The sequence below is a fragment of the Camarhynchus parvulus genome, chromosome 21 (assembly GCF_901933205.1).
Source record: "Camarhynchus parvulus chromosome 21, STF_HiC, whole genome shotgun sequence".
In the NCBI taxonomy this organism is placed as follows: Eukaryota; Metazoa; Chordata; class Aves; order Passeriformes; family Thraupidae; genus Camarhynchus; species Camarhynchus parvulus.
This window is the reverse complement of record NC_044591.1, coordinates 6,270,743-6,290,236: the sequence shown is the minus strand read 5'-3', so window position 1 is coordinate 6,290,236 and position 19,494 is coordinate 6,270,743. Positions and strand designations below refer to the sequence as shown.

General features: G+C 45.1%; 1 protein-coding gene across 1 annotated transcript; it reads right to left on the bottom strand.

The window, feature by feature from the left end:
• Positions 1 to 488: 488 nt before the first annotated feature.
• Positions 489 to 18,563, bottom strand: MXRA8 (matrix remodeling associated 8). The gene is made up of 11 exons (XM_030963830.1): positions 18,308 to 18,563; positions 12,912 to 12,932; positions 11,672 to 11,983; positions 11,332 to 11,433; positions 8,852 to 9,270; positions 8,256 to 8,295; positions 4,408 to 4,566; positions 3,621 to 3,651; positions 3,035 to 3,111; positions 1,684 to 1,761; positions 489 to 821 (listed from the first exon to the last, which is right to left on the bottom strand). The coding sequence occupies exons 1-11, from the start codon at positions 18,354 to 18,356 to the stop codon at positions 796 to 798; spliced, it is 1,314 nt and encodes a 437-aa protein (XP_030819690.1). The 5' UTR covers positions 18,357 to 18,563; the 3' UTR covers positions 489 to 795.
• Between the last annotated feature and the right edge of the window lie 931 nt (positions 18,564 to 19,494).

The window sequence follows — 19,494 nt, the reverse complement described above, 5'->3', positions numbered from 1 at the left end:
AAACCGTGCAACCAGGAGGGGGAGGCTGGAATATGACAGCTGCTTTAATAAATACAGGACAGACAGAGAATTATTTTGCCCCTGCAAATTCCAACCCTTTGATGCCAACACAAAAGAATTTCGAAAAAAGAACTGTTCCCAAACAGCTCCAGAGTCCCCCCACAGCGTTTGGGACAGATTTCTCGACCCAAAATGAGACACTAAACCCTGAAAATTCGCCAGCGTTAATCCCAAAATTAGAAAACTCACAAAAATGTTTTGGTAATTTTCAATTAACAGACTGGGATGAAGTCAGAGGCCAGGTTTGCAAAGAAGAAAGTCTAAATCCTCTAGCTGTGCCTGTGCTGTTCAGCCAGCAAGCTGGTGGTCCTAGAACACGGGTTTAAAATGTAACACAGTGTGGTAATGTGGTGATTCTTATAGGCTGTGTGGAAATGCTGTAGGATTTGTGTCATTGAAACATCAAAGCGAAACCTCTGCTGATTCAGCTCGTAAAAAAATCATTGATGCATAAAATCCAACAATAATTGTCAAGAAGGAAAAGGGGAAGGAGGGAGGACTGGGAGAACAGAGGAAGAAGAAAAGGCAGCCCAACCCCATAAATGCACACGAGACGGTTTAACTCTTTCATGAAGCATTTGCACCCTTGTGTGGGGAAAAAAAAAAAAATAAAAGTGGATGTGGGAAAAATTCTATGGGAGCTGGAGGGAGATGGAATTAAGAAAAACCATCTCTTTTCCATGTTATCTATCTTGGATGGAAGCTTCTGGTCCAGCCAGCAGCTTGGGAGCGTCTTCATTTACAATATTCCTTCCTGAAATCTGAAAGCAAATGGAAAAGGGGGTCAGCACCCGGAGAGAGATTTCAAACCATTCCAAATAGCACAAAAATATGGATTTATTCCTAGGCTGAGCATTTGCAGTCACCCACGACCCTGATATCAAAAAGCTCCCCCAGCGAGACAGACTGGGGGTAAATTATTGCCCAAGAAAAATTCCAAATTTGTGCCATGCCCAAAGCTTTAAAAATCACTGCTTGTATCTTGTGGAAATCAATAAAATTCCAATTTTTGCATGCCCAAAGCTTTTAAAATTACTGCTTGTATGTTGTGGGAATCAAGAAAAATTCCTATTTTTTCCATGCCCAAAGCTCTTAAAAGCCAAATCACTGCTTGCATCTTGTGGAAATCAAGAAAAATTCCAATTTTGTGCCATGCCCAAAGCTTTTAAAATCACTGCTTGCATCTTGTGGAAATCAAGAAAAATTCCAATTTTGTGCCATGCCCAAAGCTTTTAAAATCACTGCTTGCATCTTGTGGAAATCAAGAAAAATTCCAATTTTTGCCATGGCCCAAAGCTTTTAAAAGCCAAATCACTGCTTGCATCTTGTGGAAATCAAGAAAAATTCCAATTTTGTGCCATGCCCAAAGCTTTTAAAATCACTGCTTGCATCTTGTGGAAATCAAGAAAAATTCCAATTTTGTGCCATGGCCAAAGCTTTTAAAAGCCAGATCACTGCTTGCATCCTGTGGCTCCATGATGAAAGGATGGGGATGCAGCTGGCTTCTCATTCCTGCTTTTGCCACGAGGTTTCTCATTCCTTTTTGGCTGTGGCTTGGTCACTCACTGCTGGACTGTTCCCATCAGAACAGCCGGCAATTAAAGGGAAGAAAGTGATGATTACCTTTGTCTAAATCAATGTTCTTTGCTGGGAAGCCTCTGGCTTGCTCAGCCTTCTCCTTCAGGATGTTGTTTTTGTAATCTGCGCGAGGGAGGAGCAGAATTCACACAGGATATTAAAAGAAAACAAGAGTTTGATGAGAAACACAGGGGTGATCAGCCCTTCCTTGCTGTGCTCTAGCTCTGGCTCCTCTGATTTCTAGGAATTATTTGTGGAGTTAGCAGGAAAACAGCTCTGAGTTCATTTCAGCCCCTGGCATTAATCAGTTGTGCAAACTTCAGCTCCCTGCTCCTCACAGATCCTTCCAGCTCTGGATTTTTCCTCAAAGCTCACCTGAAGGTGACTGATTATTGATTATCCGGAGATTTTACTCTCCTGGGACACACACAGAGAAGGATTTTTGCAACCCACCCTCTGCAATTCTCTTTCTTTACTTCCAGTTTTTTGTTTGCTGGGGCCTTTACAGCAATTCTTGTCAGCTTGTTCTTTTAAAGGTTATTCCTTTACTGGGGATGCAAATAAAAAATCAAAGGGACAAATATTTCCTGCTTTATCCAGCTGGGGTGAACTTGGCATCATGGCAAGGCTTCAGGAAGCTCAGGGTGCTGCAGACAGGAGCAGCAGTTTTGGAAATGGATTCGCTCCAAATCCCAGCCAGAACCAAGCCCTGATCAATTATTGACACAACAAACTCCAGGCTGCACCTTCAAACCCCAGCATCTGCCTTCAGGAATGTTGGCAATTCCCCAAAATCCATCCTAGAAATCCCCAAAAAAAGCCACTTTTCACAGTGTGAGATGAGCTTCCTTCCCCTCTGCCCTTTCATTTCACCACCAGTTCCAGGGGGATTTGTATTTTCTCTTTTCTATCTCAGATTTTCTCCCTCTCAGTCTCTGTTTATCTGCCCTAATTGCTACCACAGAGCTTGGCAGGAGGGCCAAATGTTCCCTGAATTATTTCACATCCAGGGAGGAGAAAATCAGAAAGTTAAAAAAAATTATTTCACATCCAGGGAGGAGAAAATCAGAAAGTTAAACCAAATGATTTGACATCCAGGGAGGAGAAAATCAGAAAATTAAACCAAAAGATTTCACATCCAGGGAGGAGAAAAACAAAGTTAAACCAAATTTTTTGACATCCAGGGAGGAGAAAATGAGAAAATTAAACCAAACTGGCTTCAGCAGAAGGTGGAGACAATGAACTCAGCTAACTCAGGACTTCTCCTTACCCAATTTTGGTCAAATAAAGTCCATCCCCACTTCCAGAGGGTAAAGAATGGGTTAAGTCACTTCCAAATATGCAAGTGCCATTAGAAATTTCAGATTTCCAGGGGTTTGGTGCCAGGGATACCTACCCAGCCTGATGTCTTCGCTTTTGTGTGGGGTCAGATCTGTTGTGTCCACTGTAAATTCTTTAAGGTTCACATCCTTCCTGAAAAGGGAATAAAGGTGGAAAAATGGTATTGTCCCATATTTTAATAACTGGCTCCTTTCACACTTTTTCCCATTAGCTGTTCTAATTCTTTACAGAATTTATTTAAATTTTAATTTTTTCCCCATTTGTTTGTCCCGATCTTAGAACAATGGGCAGCCAATCCTGGAATTTCCTTTTTTTATCACATTAATCCCATAAAATAAGGTCTGGAGGAGCCCAGCTCCACGATCTTGGCCCCATTTCACAGCAGATCTGTGCATTATTCCTTCCCCACCAGCTCCCAAGGACATCTCACAGAAACTTCACCCCTCAATCAGTTCCCAAAGAGTAACAGGAGGAAATTCAATTGCCAAATCAGCCCCACAAACCATTTTCTCCCTCCACTTCCTCCTCCCAACCAGATTTTCAGCTGGTTTAGGCTCTTAGCTGAGGAGAAAATTTAAATTATTTCACTTGAATGCATTCTAAACCTAATTATTAATAATATTAAAATTGATTATACTTACTCTCCATATTTCTTCACGTTGTATTCATAACCTGAGCAGGAGGAAAAAGCAGAATGAGCACTCACAGCCACTCCAGACCCATTCCTGGGGCTGGTTTTTTTGTGTGGGCGCCCAAAACCCGTTCTGAGGGTGTCCCCCAGAGATCCCAGTGTCCCTGGATGGGATCCCAGAGCCACCCACGCAGCAAACCCTGGAGCCCTGAGCTCCCCAGGGGTAAATCCCACCTGGGAAGGGCTTTGCTTCTCCCTTCTATAGGAGGTGATGGCCCTGGAGGTCTTTTCAAACACCAACAATTCCATAAAATCAAAACCTGGACATTTTTACACCACGCCAACCTTGCAAACCCTGGACACCTGAGCTCCCCAGGGATAAATCCCACCTGGGAAGGGCTTTTCTTCTCTTCTGTGGAGTAACTCAGCAAATCATGAGTGGGGTTCAGCGAAAACCTGAACTTGATGACCCTGGAGGTCTTTTCCAACCCCAACAATTCCATAAAATCAAGGTCTGGTATTTTTATACCACACCAACCCTGAAAATCCTGGACCCCTGAGCTCCCCAGGGATAAATCCCACCTGGGAAGGGCTTTTCTTCTCTTCTACAGAGCAAATCATGAGCGGGGTTCATCCAAAACCTGCGCTTGATGACCCTGGAGGTCTTTTCCAATCCCAACAATTCCACAAAATCAAAACCTGGACATTTTTACACCACACCAGCCCTGCAAATCCTCCCACTGGGCAGGTTCCTGGTGCTCCTCGCAGGATTTTTTCCAGGATTTCCCTGGACTCACCTCTCTGCCGGCGCCTGCGGGTGACGAGCGCCACGATGATGAGGAGGACGAGGAAGAGCAGCAGGGTGGCCAGGATGTAGCCCAGCTGCTGGAAGAAGTGCATCCTGCCCTCGGGGATGATGACGTTGATGACATTGTGGCCCCTGACCACGTTGGGATCTGAGGGAAGGAGAACAGGGCATCACTGGGAGTGGGGTCACAGGGAGGAATTCCGGATTGCAAGAATTAATCAGAGCCTAAATTATGATTTGTCATAATTCCCAGTGCCTAAATTATGATTTATCATAATCCCCAGTGCCTAAATTATGATTTATCATCATTCCCAGGGTTTAACAGGATCCCTGGCCATCAGAGTGCTCTTGCGGGGGGGAATTTCCGAGCAAAGCCAGCCCCAAACCTTCCAGAGGGTTCCACAATTCTCAGGGAGGAATTCTGAATTGCAATAATTAATCAGTGCCTAAATTACAATTTATAATTCCCAGGGTTTAACAAGATCCATTCCCTAGGATCAGTGATCCCTTGGCCATCAGAGTGTTCTTGCAAAGGGAATTCCAGAGCAAAGCCAGCCCCAAACCTTCCAGAAGGTTCCACAATTCTCAGGGAGGAATTCTGGATTGCAATAAATAATCAGTGCCTGAATTATGATTTATCATAATTCCCAGTGTTTAACAGGATCCCAAGTGTTCTCTCAGGGGGGAATTTCAGCCCCAAACCTTCCAGAGGGTCCCACAATGTTCCTCTGGGTCCCTTTCAACACAAACTCCAAACTGCTCTGGCTCCAGCCAGCAGCCCCTCCTTGCCAAGGGTTATAATTTATGGAGTGGGAAGAGTTTTCAGAGCCAAAAAAATGAGCTTCCTTTGAAATGAAATAAAATCAATAAAATAAATAAACCCCCCCAAAAAAGCAGAGGAAAGCCAAGATTCCATTTCTTTGGAGGGTGCAGCAGGATTTCTGTCCCACGGCACAGGAAAGGGGAGCTCAAAACTTTTATGTGGAACATTTTTTGATGTTCTTTTTTTTGTAGATCTCAAATAAATAGGTCAATGTTTTACACATGGAAAGAGGAAGTGACTTCTCTGCTTGCAGCAGTCAGAGGAATGGACAAAGCCAGGCCAGGCATGGATGGAATCCCACAGGACTCTGCTGGGAGAGGGATTTTTCCTTCAAAATTGAGCTGAAGAGATTCCCCCTACAGGGAATTTTCACAGGCAAGATCAGGATGGAGCCCTTGGGAGATCCCCCTGCTAATTCCCCAGAGGGAATAAGGGCAAAAGTGGGGGAAATAAAATCTCAAAAATACCCCAAAAGCCACAGCACCCTTGAGCAGATGTGTCCTGACTCTTCTGGCAGTGCTGGCACTGGGACTGCCTCCAGATTTTTGTGCAGTTTGTTTCCAGTTAAAAACACCAACCCAGCAAAAACCAAATTAAATCAAGCAAGAGTGGGCTGAAATAAATGCTCTGGAACCAGAGCTGGTTGTTTGCTAATGCCAACAGCACTCCTAGAAAATCAAAAAGCAACGTGAAAATCAAAAATCGACAGAGCAACGTGCCCTGTTCTGGTGGCCCAGTGCTCCACTCCAGCAGAACTCTGCTTTTCACTGGCATTTCCAGTTCTCCCTGGACACAGAGCTGGAAAAACCATGGGATTTCCACCCTGCCAAGCTGAGAAATATCGATTCAAACCAAGAAAGCCACTTGCAAAGCTGCAAACAGCACATGTGGCAGCTCTGCTCGGTCCCAGCCCCGGCTCCTTGCTGCCACAATGAGCTGGTGCCACAGCAAACACAGGAATTTCTATTCCTGGCTTTTTGCTTTCCCACAGAGCTGCGTTTAAAGTTCAGGCAACGCCGAGGAGATCACTGCAACAACAAAGAGTGGGAACTGAGATTTAATAATTTTAGGCAATGGGGTGTGTCCCATTTGATAGCTGGGGACCAGAATTGAAGCTGGGGTGATGAAGGTTTATTCTGTAACCAAGATCTGATCTCTCAGCACATCTCTGTCCCAAATTCACATTTTAACCACTGAAAAATAAATCAAAAATAAATCCTAATGATGAAGGGGGAAACCTTAAATTTAAGAAGTGCCTTAACATGATCTTCCCAAAGTGTCAAGGACCAAATTATTCTGCTGGGAAAAGTGGAGAGCTCTCCACAAAGCTGGCCAAGGTTTGCCAATATTTTAGCACTAATTATGAGACACAGCAGCTTCTCCTGCCACCTGCTGCAGAGCAAACCCTGAGTAAAAATGCACTTTTAGTAAATATCCACCACATTTACACCTCTGAGCCCGAGAGCAGCACTGAGCCCCTGCCTCTGCTCCAAACAGGAGGAACTGGACACCAACTTTAGCCCCAGGGGAAAGGTTTAGGTCTCTGTGACTTGAGAAAGCCAATTTCTTACAGGAGAATAAACCTATTTAAAAATGTATGAAGCGAATCAAAATTCTCTATTAAACAGCCAATAAATATTAAAACACAATGAATATTTTAAAGTGTTAATAAAGAACTATGCCCAAAAGTTTTTTTTAAAAAAATATTAAACTTGGGGTTTTTGTTTTCTTTTTCTGCCTGAATGAAGGGTGATGGTTTTGAGTTTGGACAGGCTGACAGATGATAGCTCAGTGCAGTGGAAAATATGAAAATTGGTTTATGGCACACGCACACACAAAAATAAAAAGCTGAAGGGTGGAGGAAAAATTCCTGGTGGTTGATTCTGCATGGTCTGGCACCTTGCACAGCCCAAACATCCCTGCAAAAGGGAGAGAAACTCTGCTGGGAAGAGTTGGGAGAGCAAAGGCAGGGCTGCATCAACCCCCTGCCCACAGCTCCATAAAAGCATGCAGGAAAGAGAGCCAATAAAAAGGAAAAAAATTTAAAAAAATAAAAAATCCAAAATATAAAAATGCAAACCAAACCCAGCTTGTTTGCCTCGGGGCCTGCCAGCAGTGCAGAACTGCCCTGGGGCAGTAAGGAAAGGTGATAGGTGAGAAAAGCAAAATAAATCCTGTGGCAGCACTGGGTTAAAAGCTCCGTATTGCCTTGTCGTGAAGAACCTGTGACTCTCCTGAGCTGTGGCTGGCTGCTTGCTCTTGTAAATCTCACGGCCTCTGATGTTTATCTGGGCAATAAATCGTTCCTAGTGTGGTTGTGGTCCCATTCTGCTGGAACCCTGGGTGTTGAGAAATCTAGATTTTCTGTACAGACTCTGAGCCCCTGGAGAGCACTGCACTGATGTGAGGCTGTGGAGAAGCTTCCAGAATGGAACGACGGAACTGGGATTGTGGGTGTGGAGTTGGTTAGAAATGTGTAATATCACAGGGTCGAAAACTGAGAGTTTGGGGGTTTTAGAATATAGAAAGAAATATGAAGCAAGATGGCGGTTTTAGGGCAGAGACAGGTTGTTGTTCTTCACCTCCTTCTTCCTTCTTCTCCATGGGTTTGGGTGGTTTTGTGTGATTGGACAGAAAAGTGATTAGTTATTGGGTTAAAAGTGGGATTAGTTATTGGGTTAAAAGTGAGGGATTAGTTATTGGGTTAAAAGTAAAAATAATTTAGGTCTCATTTCTTAATTGGATAGTTTATAGTTAAAATGCCTCGTAGCAAGAGATAGTTGGCCATTTTGTGCCTTGCTAGTGAAAGACTGCAGAACTCATGGCTGTGAGGCTGTAACGTGGATAAGAAATAACAAACACCTGAGTCTGAACACGAGCCATCATCTCAAGTGCCTTCAATCCCAACCTCAACAGAGACAGAAAAAGCAAGCTGAGAACCCACAGCATGCCTTTGAATTAATGTGATGACTGCAGCGGTGCCCATCTCTACAGGGACACCAGAGGCCACTCACCTGCAGCAGGGACCCTGATGTGCCTCGTGATGTTCACCACCTTCAGTTCCTATCTCTACAATGACACCACTCACCTGCAGGGACCATGATGTTCTCCACCCTGCTGTCCATGTCTACAATGACACCACTCACCTGCAGCAGGCACCGTGATGTTCTCCACCCTCAGTTCCCATCTCCACAGGGACACCACTCACCTGCAGGGACCTGGTGGGACCTTGATGTTTTCCACCCTCAGTGCCCATTTTTACAGGAGCACTCACCTGCAGCAGGGACCATGATGTTCACCACCTTGCTGTCCATCTCTACAGGAACACCACTCACCTGCAGCAGGGATTGTGATGTTCACCATCCTGCTGTCCATCCCTACAGGAACACTCACCTGCAGCAGGGACCATGATGTTCACCACCCTCAGTTCCCAACTGGTACAGGAACACCACTCACCTGCAGCAGGGACTGTGATGTTCACCATCCTGCTGTCCATCCCTACAGGGACACTCACCTGCGGAGGGAGCAGTCACGGACCCTCAGTTCCCAACTGTACAACACCACCACGGGATGTGATGTTCACCTTGTGTAACAGGGATGTGTTCACCACCCTGCTGTCCCTCTGGGGCTCGGTGACGGCCAGGTGGTAGATCCTGCGCTCGTGCAGCCCGCAGTAGTGGTGGTGCAGGTGGCACGAGTAGGTGCCCTCGTCGGCGCTCTCCAGGCGCGAGATGCGCAGCCAGAAGTCCCCGAGGCCGAAGGCTCCGCGGCTCACGTTCATCTTCTGCCTCAGGAACTGGGGCCCGTAGGAGCGGCGCTCCCCGGACGCGTACAGATCCACCAGGCGGTCGGCGCGGTCCTGGGGCACCCCCGGGGGCTGCCGGTCCCAGTGCACCACCTGCTGCTCCTCCTCGCTGTGCCGCTCCGTCCAGATGTGCTGGCGATTGACGCAGGGCAGCGTCACCGTGCTGCCCTCCGGGGCCACCAGCACCGGCTTTTCGCCGTCCCAGTACTCGCTGGGCTCCTCATCTGTGGGGAACACAACTTGGAACGGGTTCTCTCCACCAGTTTTGTCCCACCCGTCCTGTTTTTCTCACAAAATTGATTTAAGTTTCTTTCCCGTGATGCTTTGTGTAGGCTGAGCTAGAGCAGAGGCCGGGCCGAGCTAAAGAATAAAGCAGGGATTTATGGAAAGGATAAAGGATCCACCTTGGGCAGCACAAGAGCCTGGTGGGGAACACAACCTTGAAATGGGTTTGCTCCACCACTTTTGTCCCACTTGTCCTTTTTCCCCTCACATAATCTACTTAAGTTTTCTTCCTGCGATGCTTTGTGAAGGCTGACCTGGACAGATTTAAAAAAGAACAGACTAGACAGATTTAAAAAATAAAGCAGGGATTTATGAAAAGGATCTTCTCCATGGAGCCACCTCGGGCAGCACAAGAGCCTGGAGGGGAACACAACCTTGGAATGGGTTCGCTGCACCAGTTTTGTCCCACCCGTCCTGTTTTTCTCACATAATTAAGTTTCCCTCCTGTGATGCTTTGTGTAGGCTGAGCTAGAACAGACTAGACAGAGTTAAAGAACAAAGCAGGGTTTTTTTAAAAAGGATCTCCTCCATGGATCCACCTTGGGCAGCACAAGAGCCCAGCCAGGGCTGCACCCAAGATGAACCAAAATGGCCCCAAAATGCACAAGGGCTCCCGGGGTCTGTCACTTGGATCAGGTTGTGCTCCATTTGCATATTGCAGTTGAATTGTCCCATTCCAGCTTTAGCCCCTGCAGTCCCATCCTTGTTTTTCTCTCTCCAGCCCACGGTGTTTGTGCTCCTGGGCTGAGATTTGGATCATTTGTCCTTGGTGCCCAGCTGGGGCAGGAATTGTTTTGTCTCCCTGCTGTGTGCACAGAGCTCAACATCCCATAATATGAAGCCCAGACCCACACACTAAAGCAGCACAGAATGTGAAAAATAGAAAAGCCAAAACCTGAGGCATCACCCAGGTTTCCTTTCCTTTGCCAAAATCAGCAAAATCTGGGTTCAATTTGCTGTCACACGCGTGGACGGAGTTGATGCAAAATTCCCACTCAACACCAAGTGTCAAGGACACCCAGAGACACCTGAGATTGCTCTCTTGGAATCCTAAAACTCCTCAAGTTTGGAATCCTATAACACACCCCCTCCCAAAATCTTAACAGGTTATAATCTTAAAAGTGCCACACGGCACAGCCTGAACATGCATTAACATTAACAGCCTTGGCTTTTTCACATTTATTTGACCAGTTATTAAAAAAACACCTTTACCGTCTAAGACCCTTGGCCATTTCATGAAGCAAGGCCACTTTCTCCTCCTTCTAACTCAGAGTTAATCTCCTGCTTCAGAGAGCAGGAAGCAAATTCCCTCCACAGGCTAAGAATGGAACGAGGATCTTCATCCCAATCCTCTGAGCAGGAAATGCTTTCCTACCCACAAAGGCCCTAATTGCTGGAGGAGCTGCTCTGATTTTGGCTCTTGAAAAGGAATAACAGAGGAAGCAGAGCACAGAGGAGCAGCTCGGGGCTCTCGGGGTGTTTTCATTGCACTGTGAGAGCAGCAGAGGAGATGCACTCCCACCCCCGCAGCTCCACTGGTGCCACCCAGAGGTTTAAATGGATTTTTAAGGGGTGCCTGTGTGGGTGGGCGGGACTCCCTGCAGCTGCCAACAGCTGGATGTTAGAGCTGGGCTTAAGGTGGGGTGGGTTTTAAGTACAGGCTGCCCAGGGCAAGCTCAGCAGACAGAGAACAGGCAGGACCTTGTGGCTGAGATGAGGGATGGGGACTGTCAACAGGAGGGGATTGTCACTATGGGGGATTGTCACCAAGGGTGGAATTGTCACCAGGGATGTGCTGCGCCTGCAGCAGGGACAGTTTGGTAACAACCAAGAGCAAACACTGAGCTGAGCAGGCCAAGGAAAATGAGATTTCTGTAAATAAACTCTCTCAAACTCAGGAAAACAGGCAGCAAACAGCACAGGGAGCACCAGGTTTTCCTGCTGCTGCTTCCCAAGCCTCCTGTGGCACCTGTAGAACCCGGAGGTGTCCCCACACCCACCTCTCTTGGCGATGACCAGCTGGACTTTCACAGTTTCATACAAGTGGCAGTAGTGGTGGTGAAGGTTACAGGAATATGTGCCTGCATCACTCTCTGCAACACCTGGAGAGCAGGGAAAAGAGGGGAATTCAGTGGTTTGTCCTGAGACAATGATTATTTGTGTCATTTGCAGTTTCCCAAATCCTTGATGTAAACAACTTCATTCCAAGCCATCCTTATCACCCGAGTGGGTTGGGCAGAGACAAATCATCTCGCCCAATATAACGATTTGGTCATTATTGCAGTGAACCACCCATTCCCACCAAAACCCATCGAGGGGGGGGTGAAAAAACCTCCCCACCTTTGATCACCAGCGAGAAATTCCCATCTGCAAAGGCATTCTCGGGCATGAGGATCCTGCCCTGGTTGTAGGAGCTGTAGACACGTTGGTCCCCAGCTGAGTACATGTCACAGAGCCTCTCCATCCTGCTGTCCCCAAAGTAGGAGCTGAGCAGGTCCCAGTGCACCACGCGCTGCCGGTCGTTCAGGCGGTCCTGGGTCCACACCATGCGGTGGCTCTTGCAGGGCAGCACGGCCTGGGAGCCCAGGGCTGCACTGATGTTCAGCACCGACACCACCACGCTGCTGGAGGGGTTGGAGGCGTCAGCTGGGACTGGGGAAACCAGCAGAAAAAAGAGTTGTAGGGTTATGGAGTTAATGGGGTGGGAAGGAGCTGCTGGATCTCTGCTCGGTTTTGATTCAGCGTGGAGTGATGTCATGGAGAAACCTGAGCTGGAAGGGATCCAGAAATCACTGATCCAATCTTATCCCTGCCCAGGAACCCCAACAACCCCAGTCTGTGCACCCCTGAGAGCGCCATCCTGGAGCTCTTGGGGCTGCTGGAGCTCTTGGACCATGCCCAGGTCCACACCATGCGGTGGCTCTTGCAGGGCAGCACGGCCTGGGAGCCCAGGGCTGCACTGATGTTCAGCACCGACACCACCACACTGTTGGAGGGGTTGGAGGCGTCAGCTGGGACTGGGGAAACCAGCAGGAAAAAGAGTTGTAGGGTTATGGAGTTAATGGGGTGGGAAGGAGGTGTTGGAATCTCTGCGCATTCTTGATTCTGGTTTCAAGACCAGCATGGGGCATTATTAATGAGAATCAAAGAATCCTGAGCTGGAGGGGACCCAGGAATCTCTGATCCAATCTTATCCCTGCACAGGCACCCCTACAGCCCCACCCTGTGCATCCCTGAGAGGGATCCAAATGCTCCTGGAGCTCTTGGGACTGGGACCATTCCCTGGGGAGCCTGGGCAGTGCCCCCATCAGGGGGAAGGACCTTTCCCTAACAAATAAAACTTTAAACCACAGATTTCATTCGTGTATGTTATCAGGATTGCCACTCGAGCTGTCCTGCCCACCCTTCCCAATCCTGAGCCCCAGTTTAATCCAGGTTTAGGGACACCAGTGCATGGGATGGATAATCCATGGAAGTCAGGAATGAAAGCCCCTGTTAGGAATGAAAGCTGTGGAATCAGGGCCCCTCTCACTCCTCTCACGATCACAAAACCTGGCAGATTTCCAGAGATGCCACTCACCTGAATATGAGCACACAGAACCTGTAAAAAGCAGAAAATGAAGAGTGTCACTGACAACAAAAGGATAAAAAAGCCACAAACACACTCCAAGTCAGCAGCCTCTGGTATTGCCCCATCCACCCTCCCTTCCCTGCTAATGCTGATGTTTGTATCTGGATGTTTATATCCATTCCCCACTCCTGCCACACTCTTTGTCTGCACAGTGAATTCTGTGATGCTCTGGGTGCAGCAGCTCCCTCCAACCCACACGACTCAGATCCACACGGGAGGAACCTTGCCAGAGATGAACCAATTCCTCTGATTCTGAGGAACTTTGCCAGAGATGAACCAATTCCTCTGATTCTGAGGAACATTGCCAGAGATGAACCAATTCCTCTGATTCTGAGGAACACTGCCAGAGATGAACCAATTCCTCTGATTCTGCATTTCTCTGCTCCAGTCCCTCCTGCTCCTTGTGTGGGAGGGGTCTGGAAGGTCTCCTGGCATCAGGCTTTGGATTCCCAACACAGATCCCCAACACAACACCACCATTCATCTCTCCACCCAGCCAAACCCATCAAAATCACAGGAGGTTTTGTCCTGCTAATGTCAGAGGCACAAAGTCCTCCAGACAAAGACTGTATTTTTTTTTTTTTTAGCCCTGGAATTTATGAATTTCAAATTCAACTCCAGACTTTGGGTATTTTAGCACACCCCCAAGTGCTGAGAATTAACTCGGTTTCCTCCTCTTTTTCTATCACAAAGCACTGGGCAGCAGAGAACAAAAAATGAGCAGCACTCTCTGTTGAACTGCCAGCTCAAAGGCACTTCAAATAGGAGGGGTTTTTCCTTAAATTTAAACGAAGAGAAAAATCAATTTCTTTAAATTCCTTTAAAAAATCAAATTTCCTTACATTTAAACAAAGACAAAAATAAATTTCCTTAAATTCCTTTTAAAAAATCAAATTTCCTTAAATTTAAACAAAGAGAAAAATCAAATCTTGGACAAGGTCTGTGCTCTCTGTCTATAAGAAGGACACACCGTAAATTCCATCATTTGATTGTCTCTCCTGATAGGCTGCAAAATGTGTCAGCTGCAAGCCAGGACTTAGATTTGTCTTAGAAAAAAACAAAAGAATTATTTAAAAATCCCTTCCACAGCACCAAATCAGCCAGGAAAAATCGGTGTCACTGAGTCCAGACAATGTCCTTGTGAACGGCTGCGCTTTGCCCCGGGGCCGGGCGACAATGTCGTGAAATGAACCGCGATTTGGGAGCTGGGGAATGGTGTCTGAGGCCGCTCCCAGAGCCCCGCCCGGAGAACGAATTGATTTGGTGGGACAGAAACATCCTCTGCTGGCTCAGGCGGAGGAATGAAGGCATTTACTGCTCTCCCCTGCTAATGGGAAAAACACGGAGCAGCATCGAATTGACCACAATATTCAGGAATGCAGCGCTGGAAATCCGAGGAGTGACAAAAGCTCTGAGCTCACACCAGCACCTGCTTCTGCCCCTTCCTGGAGCCCTGCACCTCCACCTGCCAGGGCCTTTTCCCTTTTCCATTTCCATTTCCATTTCCACCTTTCCAGTCAAGCTTTCTTTCCAAATTTCCTTTCTTTCCTTTCCTTTCCTTTCCTTTCCTTTCCTTTCCTTTCCTTTCCTTTCCTTTCCTTTCCTTTCCTTTCCTTGAAATTTCCTTTCCTTTCCTTTCCTTGAAATTTCCTTTCCTTTCCTTTCCTTTCCTTTCCTTTCCTTGAAATTTCCTTTCCTTTCCTTTCCTTTCCTTTCCTTTCCTTTCCTTTCCTTTTCTTTCCTTTCCTTTCCTTTCCTTGAAATTTCCTTTCCTTTGAAATTTCCTTCCTTTTCCTTTCCTTTCCTTTCCCTTTCCTTTCCTTTTCCTTTCCTTTCCTTTCCTTTCCTTTCCTTTCCTTTTCCTTTCCTTTCCTTTCCTTTCCTTTCTTTCCTTTCCTTTCCTTTCCTTTCCTTGAAATTTCCTTTCCTTGAAATTTCCTTTTCCTTTCCTTGAAATTTCCTTTTCCTTTTTTCCTTTCCTTTCCTTTCCTTTCCTTTTCTTTCCTTTCCTTTCCTTTCCTTTCCTTTCCTTTCCTTTCCTTTCCTTTCCTTTCCTTTTCCTTTCCTTTCCTTTCCTTTCCTTTCCTTTTCCTTTCCTTCCTTTCCTTTCCTTTCCTTTCCTTGAAATTTCCTTTCCTTGAAATTTCCCTTGAAATTTCCTTTCCTTGAAATTTCCTTTCCTTTTTCCTTGAGATTTCCTTCAAGTTCCATGGGATGGAGAATCACTTTATCTTCTCTGGGTGATGTAACCACAAAAAAAAAAAAAACAAACCAAACCAACCAAACAAAAAAAACAACAACAACAAAAACCCAACAAGAGCCAATTCTGCGCTGTCCCCTGTGCTGACTCAGCAGGATCCCAGAGACCCCTGTGGTCCCACAGTAAAAAAGAGGAAAGCAGCCTGGAAAACGATTTCTTAATCCCTTGTAAAAGGCAGAGCCAGCTCTTACTTCTTGAATCCTATCCATTTTTCATGTGAAGAATTAAGCCACAAAAAAAAAAAAAAATCCCCAAAAAATCTGTGGGCAAACTAGAAGCAAAAGGCTGGGGCTGTGAAAGATGTGAGACGTGCTCAGGGATCTCCTGGAGCAGGGCAAGGACACAAAATTGTCCCCTGAGCCCTGCCTGAACGATCCTGGGCTGATCTCCCTCCTGGGACACAGGAGCCGCTGCTGGAACCTCTGAGCTCCTCTTTCATCCTGGGGGATGCGAAACAACCAGAGCAGAACAGGACAAGTTCTTCCCCAAATCTGTGTGTGCCAAATTCCTCGTTTCTCCCACAAATCCCTGTGTTTGTAGGGGGTTTAGTGGGCTCCCTGGGGTCATTCCACAATTATGGCAAAGGCAGCAGCCAGTGCCACCACGCTGTCCCCAAACCCTCTGGGGGTGGCACTGACTCTTTGGGGGGCTGAGAGGCCCTGATGGCTTTTTTGGTGACATAAATGAGCTCAGGCTTTTAAAAACCCCCTGAGCAGTGACCAGGAGAAACATCTGGGCTCACCTGGAAGAGGGATGTGGTGAGCAAACAGCTGATCCCAACCTGCTCCCAGCCCAGCCTGCAAGACTTTCCACTAAAACTGAATTTCCCTTCAAAGCCAGGCTTTGAACTGGGATTTTTCTCTAAATCTCGGTGTTTGTTTATTTTTAAAAAGCTTCCTGGGACAGCTTTTCCCAGCAGCAGACTCTCCCACTTCCTGAAAGGATTCCAGAGCCCTTAAACACCCAGCCGGCCCCAACAATTCCTGCCCTCCCTGCAGGTAGGAGCGTGCAGAGAGCAGGAATGTGCTGCCTCTGCAGAAAGGAGAATCCTCGTGTCTGTGTGTGCAAAATGCATGTGTTTTATGATTGGCTTTTGGCAAATATCCAAGTGAATGTTATATGTGCTGTGTTAGAAAGTGATGCTGTGTTAATTCTCTTAAGTAGTGTGTTATATTTATATGTTTTATATAGTTATATAATATATATTATTATATAATTATTATATAATTATTATATAATTATTATATATTATATTATATTATATTATATTATATTATATTATATTATATTATATTATATTATATTATATTATATATATTAGATATATTATATAATATATATTGTAATATTATATATTATTAATAATATTATTATATAATAATTATTATATTATATAATTTTTGTATATATTATATATAATTAAGTTATATATTTTTATCTTGTATATTTTATATTTATATAATATATATTAATGTATATAATATATATGATTGAGTTATATATATTTTATATTATATATTTATATATTTATATAGTTATATAGTTATATAGTTATATAGTTATATAGTTATATAGTTATATTATATGTTTTATACTTATTTTTATATACATTATATATATAATTGAGTTATCTATATTTTATATTATATATTTATATATTATATATATTATGTTTATACATAACATATATAATTGAGCGATATATATTTATATATAATATATTTATATATTTTATATATTATATATATAATTGAGTGTTATATATATATATATAACTGAATAACGAGGATGGGGAGGGAAAAATCTGTGCTCTGAGGAAATTTGTGCTGTTATATATATAAATATAACTATAAATATAAATATAAATATAAATATAAATATAAATATAAATATAAATATAAATATAAATATAACTATAAATATAAATATAAATATAAATATAAATATAAAACCTGATTTGGGTGGGCTCAAACCTCAGAGTGCATCCAGGTCAACCCAAAATGCACCTGAAGCTGTGCCAGAGACCATCCCTGCTCAGGTGGCACCTCTGGCTCTGCCGCAGCCCAACCTGCTCTTCCTGCCCTGGCTGCTCTGCCAAACCTCACTGGGACTCACTGGACTGGTTGGAGCTTCTGGAGCACACAGCTGTGGGCTCTCCTCCTCCTCCTCCTCCTCTTTATCCCACCCCACAGCCCAGATTTCTGAGCCACTTCAACCCTTCTGTCCCTGTGACTGATCCCATCCCTTGCCAGCTCCTCAGCCTTGCCTTGGGGCGTTGCAAAAATGCCTGGTGACATGGAAAGTGGGTTAATGAGGGACCAGAGGGAGAACTCCTCACCTGATTCCTCACCTTTCTCCACAGGAGTGGTTTCTGTGCAGGAGGGGTCACAGATTTCCCTCCTCCCCATCCTCATTATTGAGTTATAACCCAGTTTGGGTGGGCTCAAACCTCAGAGTGCATCCAGGTCAATCCAAAATGCACCTGAAGCTGTGCCAGAGACCATCCCTGCTCAGGTGGCACCTCTGGCTTCTCCTCCTCCTCCTCCTCCTCCTCCTCCTCTAACCCACCCCACAGCCCAGATTTCTGAGCCTTCTGTCCCTATGACTGCACATTGCTACCCAAAAGTGAACTCTGTGTGTGTGTTTATGCTGACAAGAGGAAAAGAAACCCAAAAACCACAAATCCTTTTTTCCCCCCTTGCTCTGAACCCTCTCGCAGCCCCCCAAGCTGTTTCTGCTCTTTCAAACTTAAAAAAAATAACCTTAAATCCTGTAAATCTGACTCTGAAAGCTTTGCTGTACTCACAGCCAAGTTATTGGGTTTGAATTTGCTGATAGGGAAAAAAAAATGCACAAACATGCTGAACAGAGCTCCAACAACCTCAAACATTTTTCCATTCTCTCCCCAAAAAAGCAGAGAGGAAACCTCCGACTCCCTCCCCTCCCCAGATGAAAACAGAGCAAATTTAGGAATCTGAACAAAATCTCACAAAGATAACACTTCAAAATCTGGTAAATCTGCACAAACCCTGTTGTGCAGCTGAAACAAAAACAAATGACACCACAGCAGCAGCTCAGAGCTTACTTTGCTGAAGCAGAATCTGCCACAGGAGGAGTTTCACGAGTTGCTCCATTTCTTCCTTCGGCTCCTCGGGAGTTTTCACCTCTCTCGACAAACAAGTTCAACACTTTTCTTCTCCTTTAACTTTCTTCTCTGTGACTGGAAAACACGATGACCTCATCAATTTACATCCCCAGAGCTGAGGGCAGCTCAGATGGTGCAGTTTTACTCCACCTCCTTCCCTTCCCCGACACTTTCTGCAGATCCCTCTGCTCCTTCCCCTCCCTCTGGCACCTTCTGAGCCCTCCCTCACTCTGACATCAAACTTGGTCCCACAAAACAAAAATTTCTCCCTCCCCCTAGGGATGGAACCAATTTTCCTGGTGCTTTACTTGATCCAGCTGTTGCTGCCTTTGTCTGACACTCCTCCAGACTGGATTTATGCCCCTGCCTTCAGTGGGGTTTTGATCTCCTCATATGGTTTTCCTTCCAGCTCCAGTCTCCAAAGACAGCCTAGAAAACAATATTTACCCTGTCCTGTGATTTGTAAGCAAGGGCTGGGTATTTACAGGAAAATTAAAGTCAAGAAATGGAGTATAAAATAGGAAATAAAGTAGCTGCTGCCAGGATATTAAAAGTAAAATTAAATATTAGAGGAAAATTCAAATATGGTCAATTTTTCTGTTTTCTCACATTCTGTTGTCAGGTTGTTGTTGCGTATGGTTAACACCATTTAGTGGATTGGATTTGTTGGATTTTACAATTCAATCAAATTAATCATCAAGTGAAGAAAGGGAATTAAAACTCGCTGTCCTTAAATGTCTGTGGGACTCCATCAGAGAACTTAAAAACACAAGTCAGGGGCCTTCCCATGGGATCCATGAGCATAAACTTAATTGCCACACTTGAATTTTTCCTGCTGACATTTTTCTGTCTCTCTACTCCACCAGAAATTAGATTCCCTCTACCCCAGAGGGGGAAGAGTTTCAGGAAAGAGGAGAGAATTATAATTATAATTATAATTATAACAACCCCCTAAATAAACATTTAAATAATTACACGCTGCAACAAGGGAAACTTTGGGAGCATCCAGATCAGAACTTCAGCCAGTCCAGGATCCTGTCTGCAGCATCAGACAGAACCAGACACTTCCAAACAAATTCCAAGAAACTGAAGCTATTATTATTATTAGATAATGTGACCATGAAATA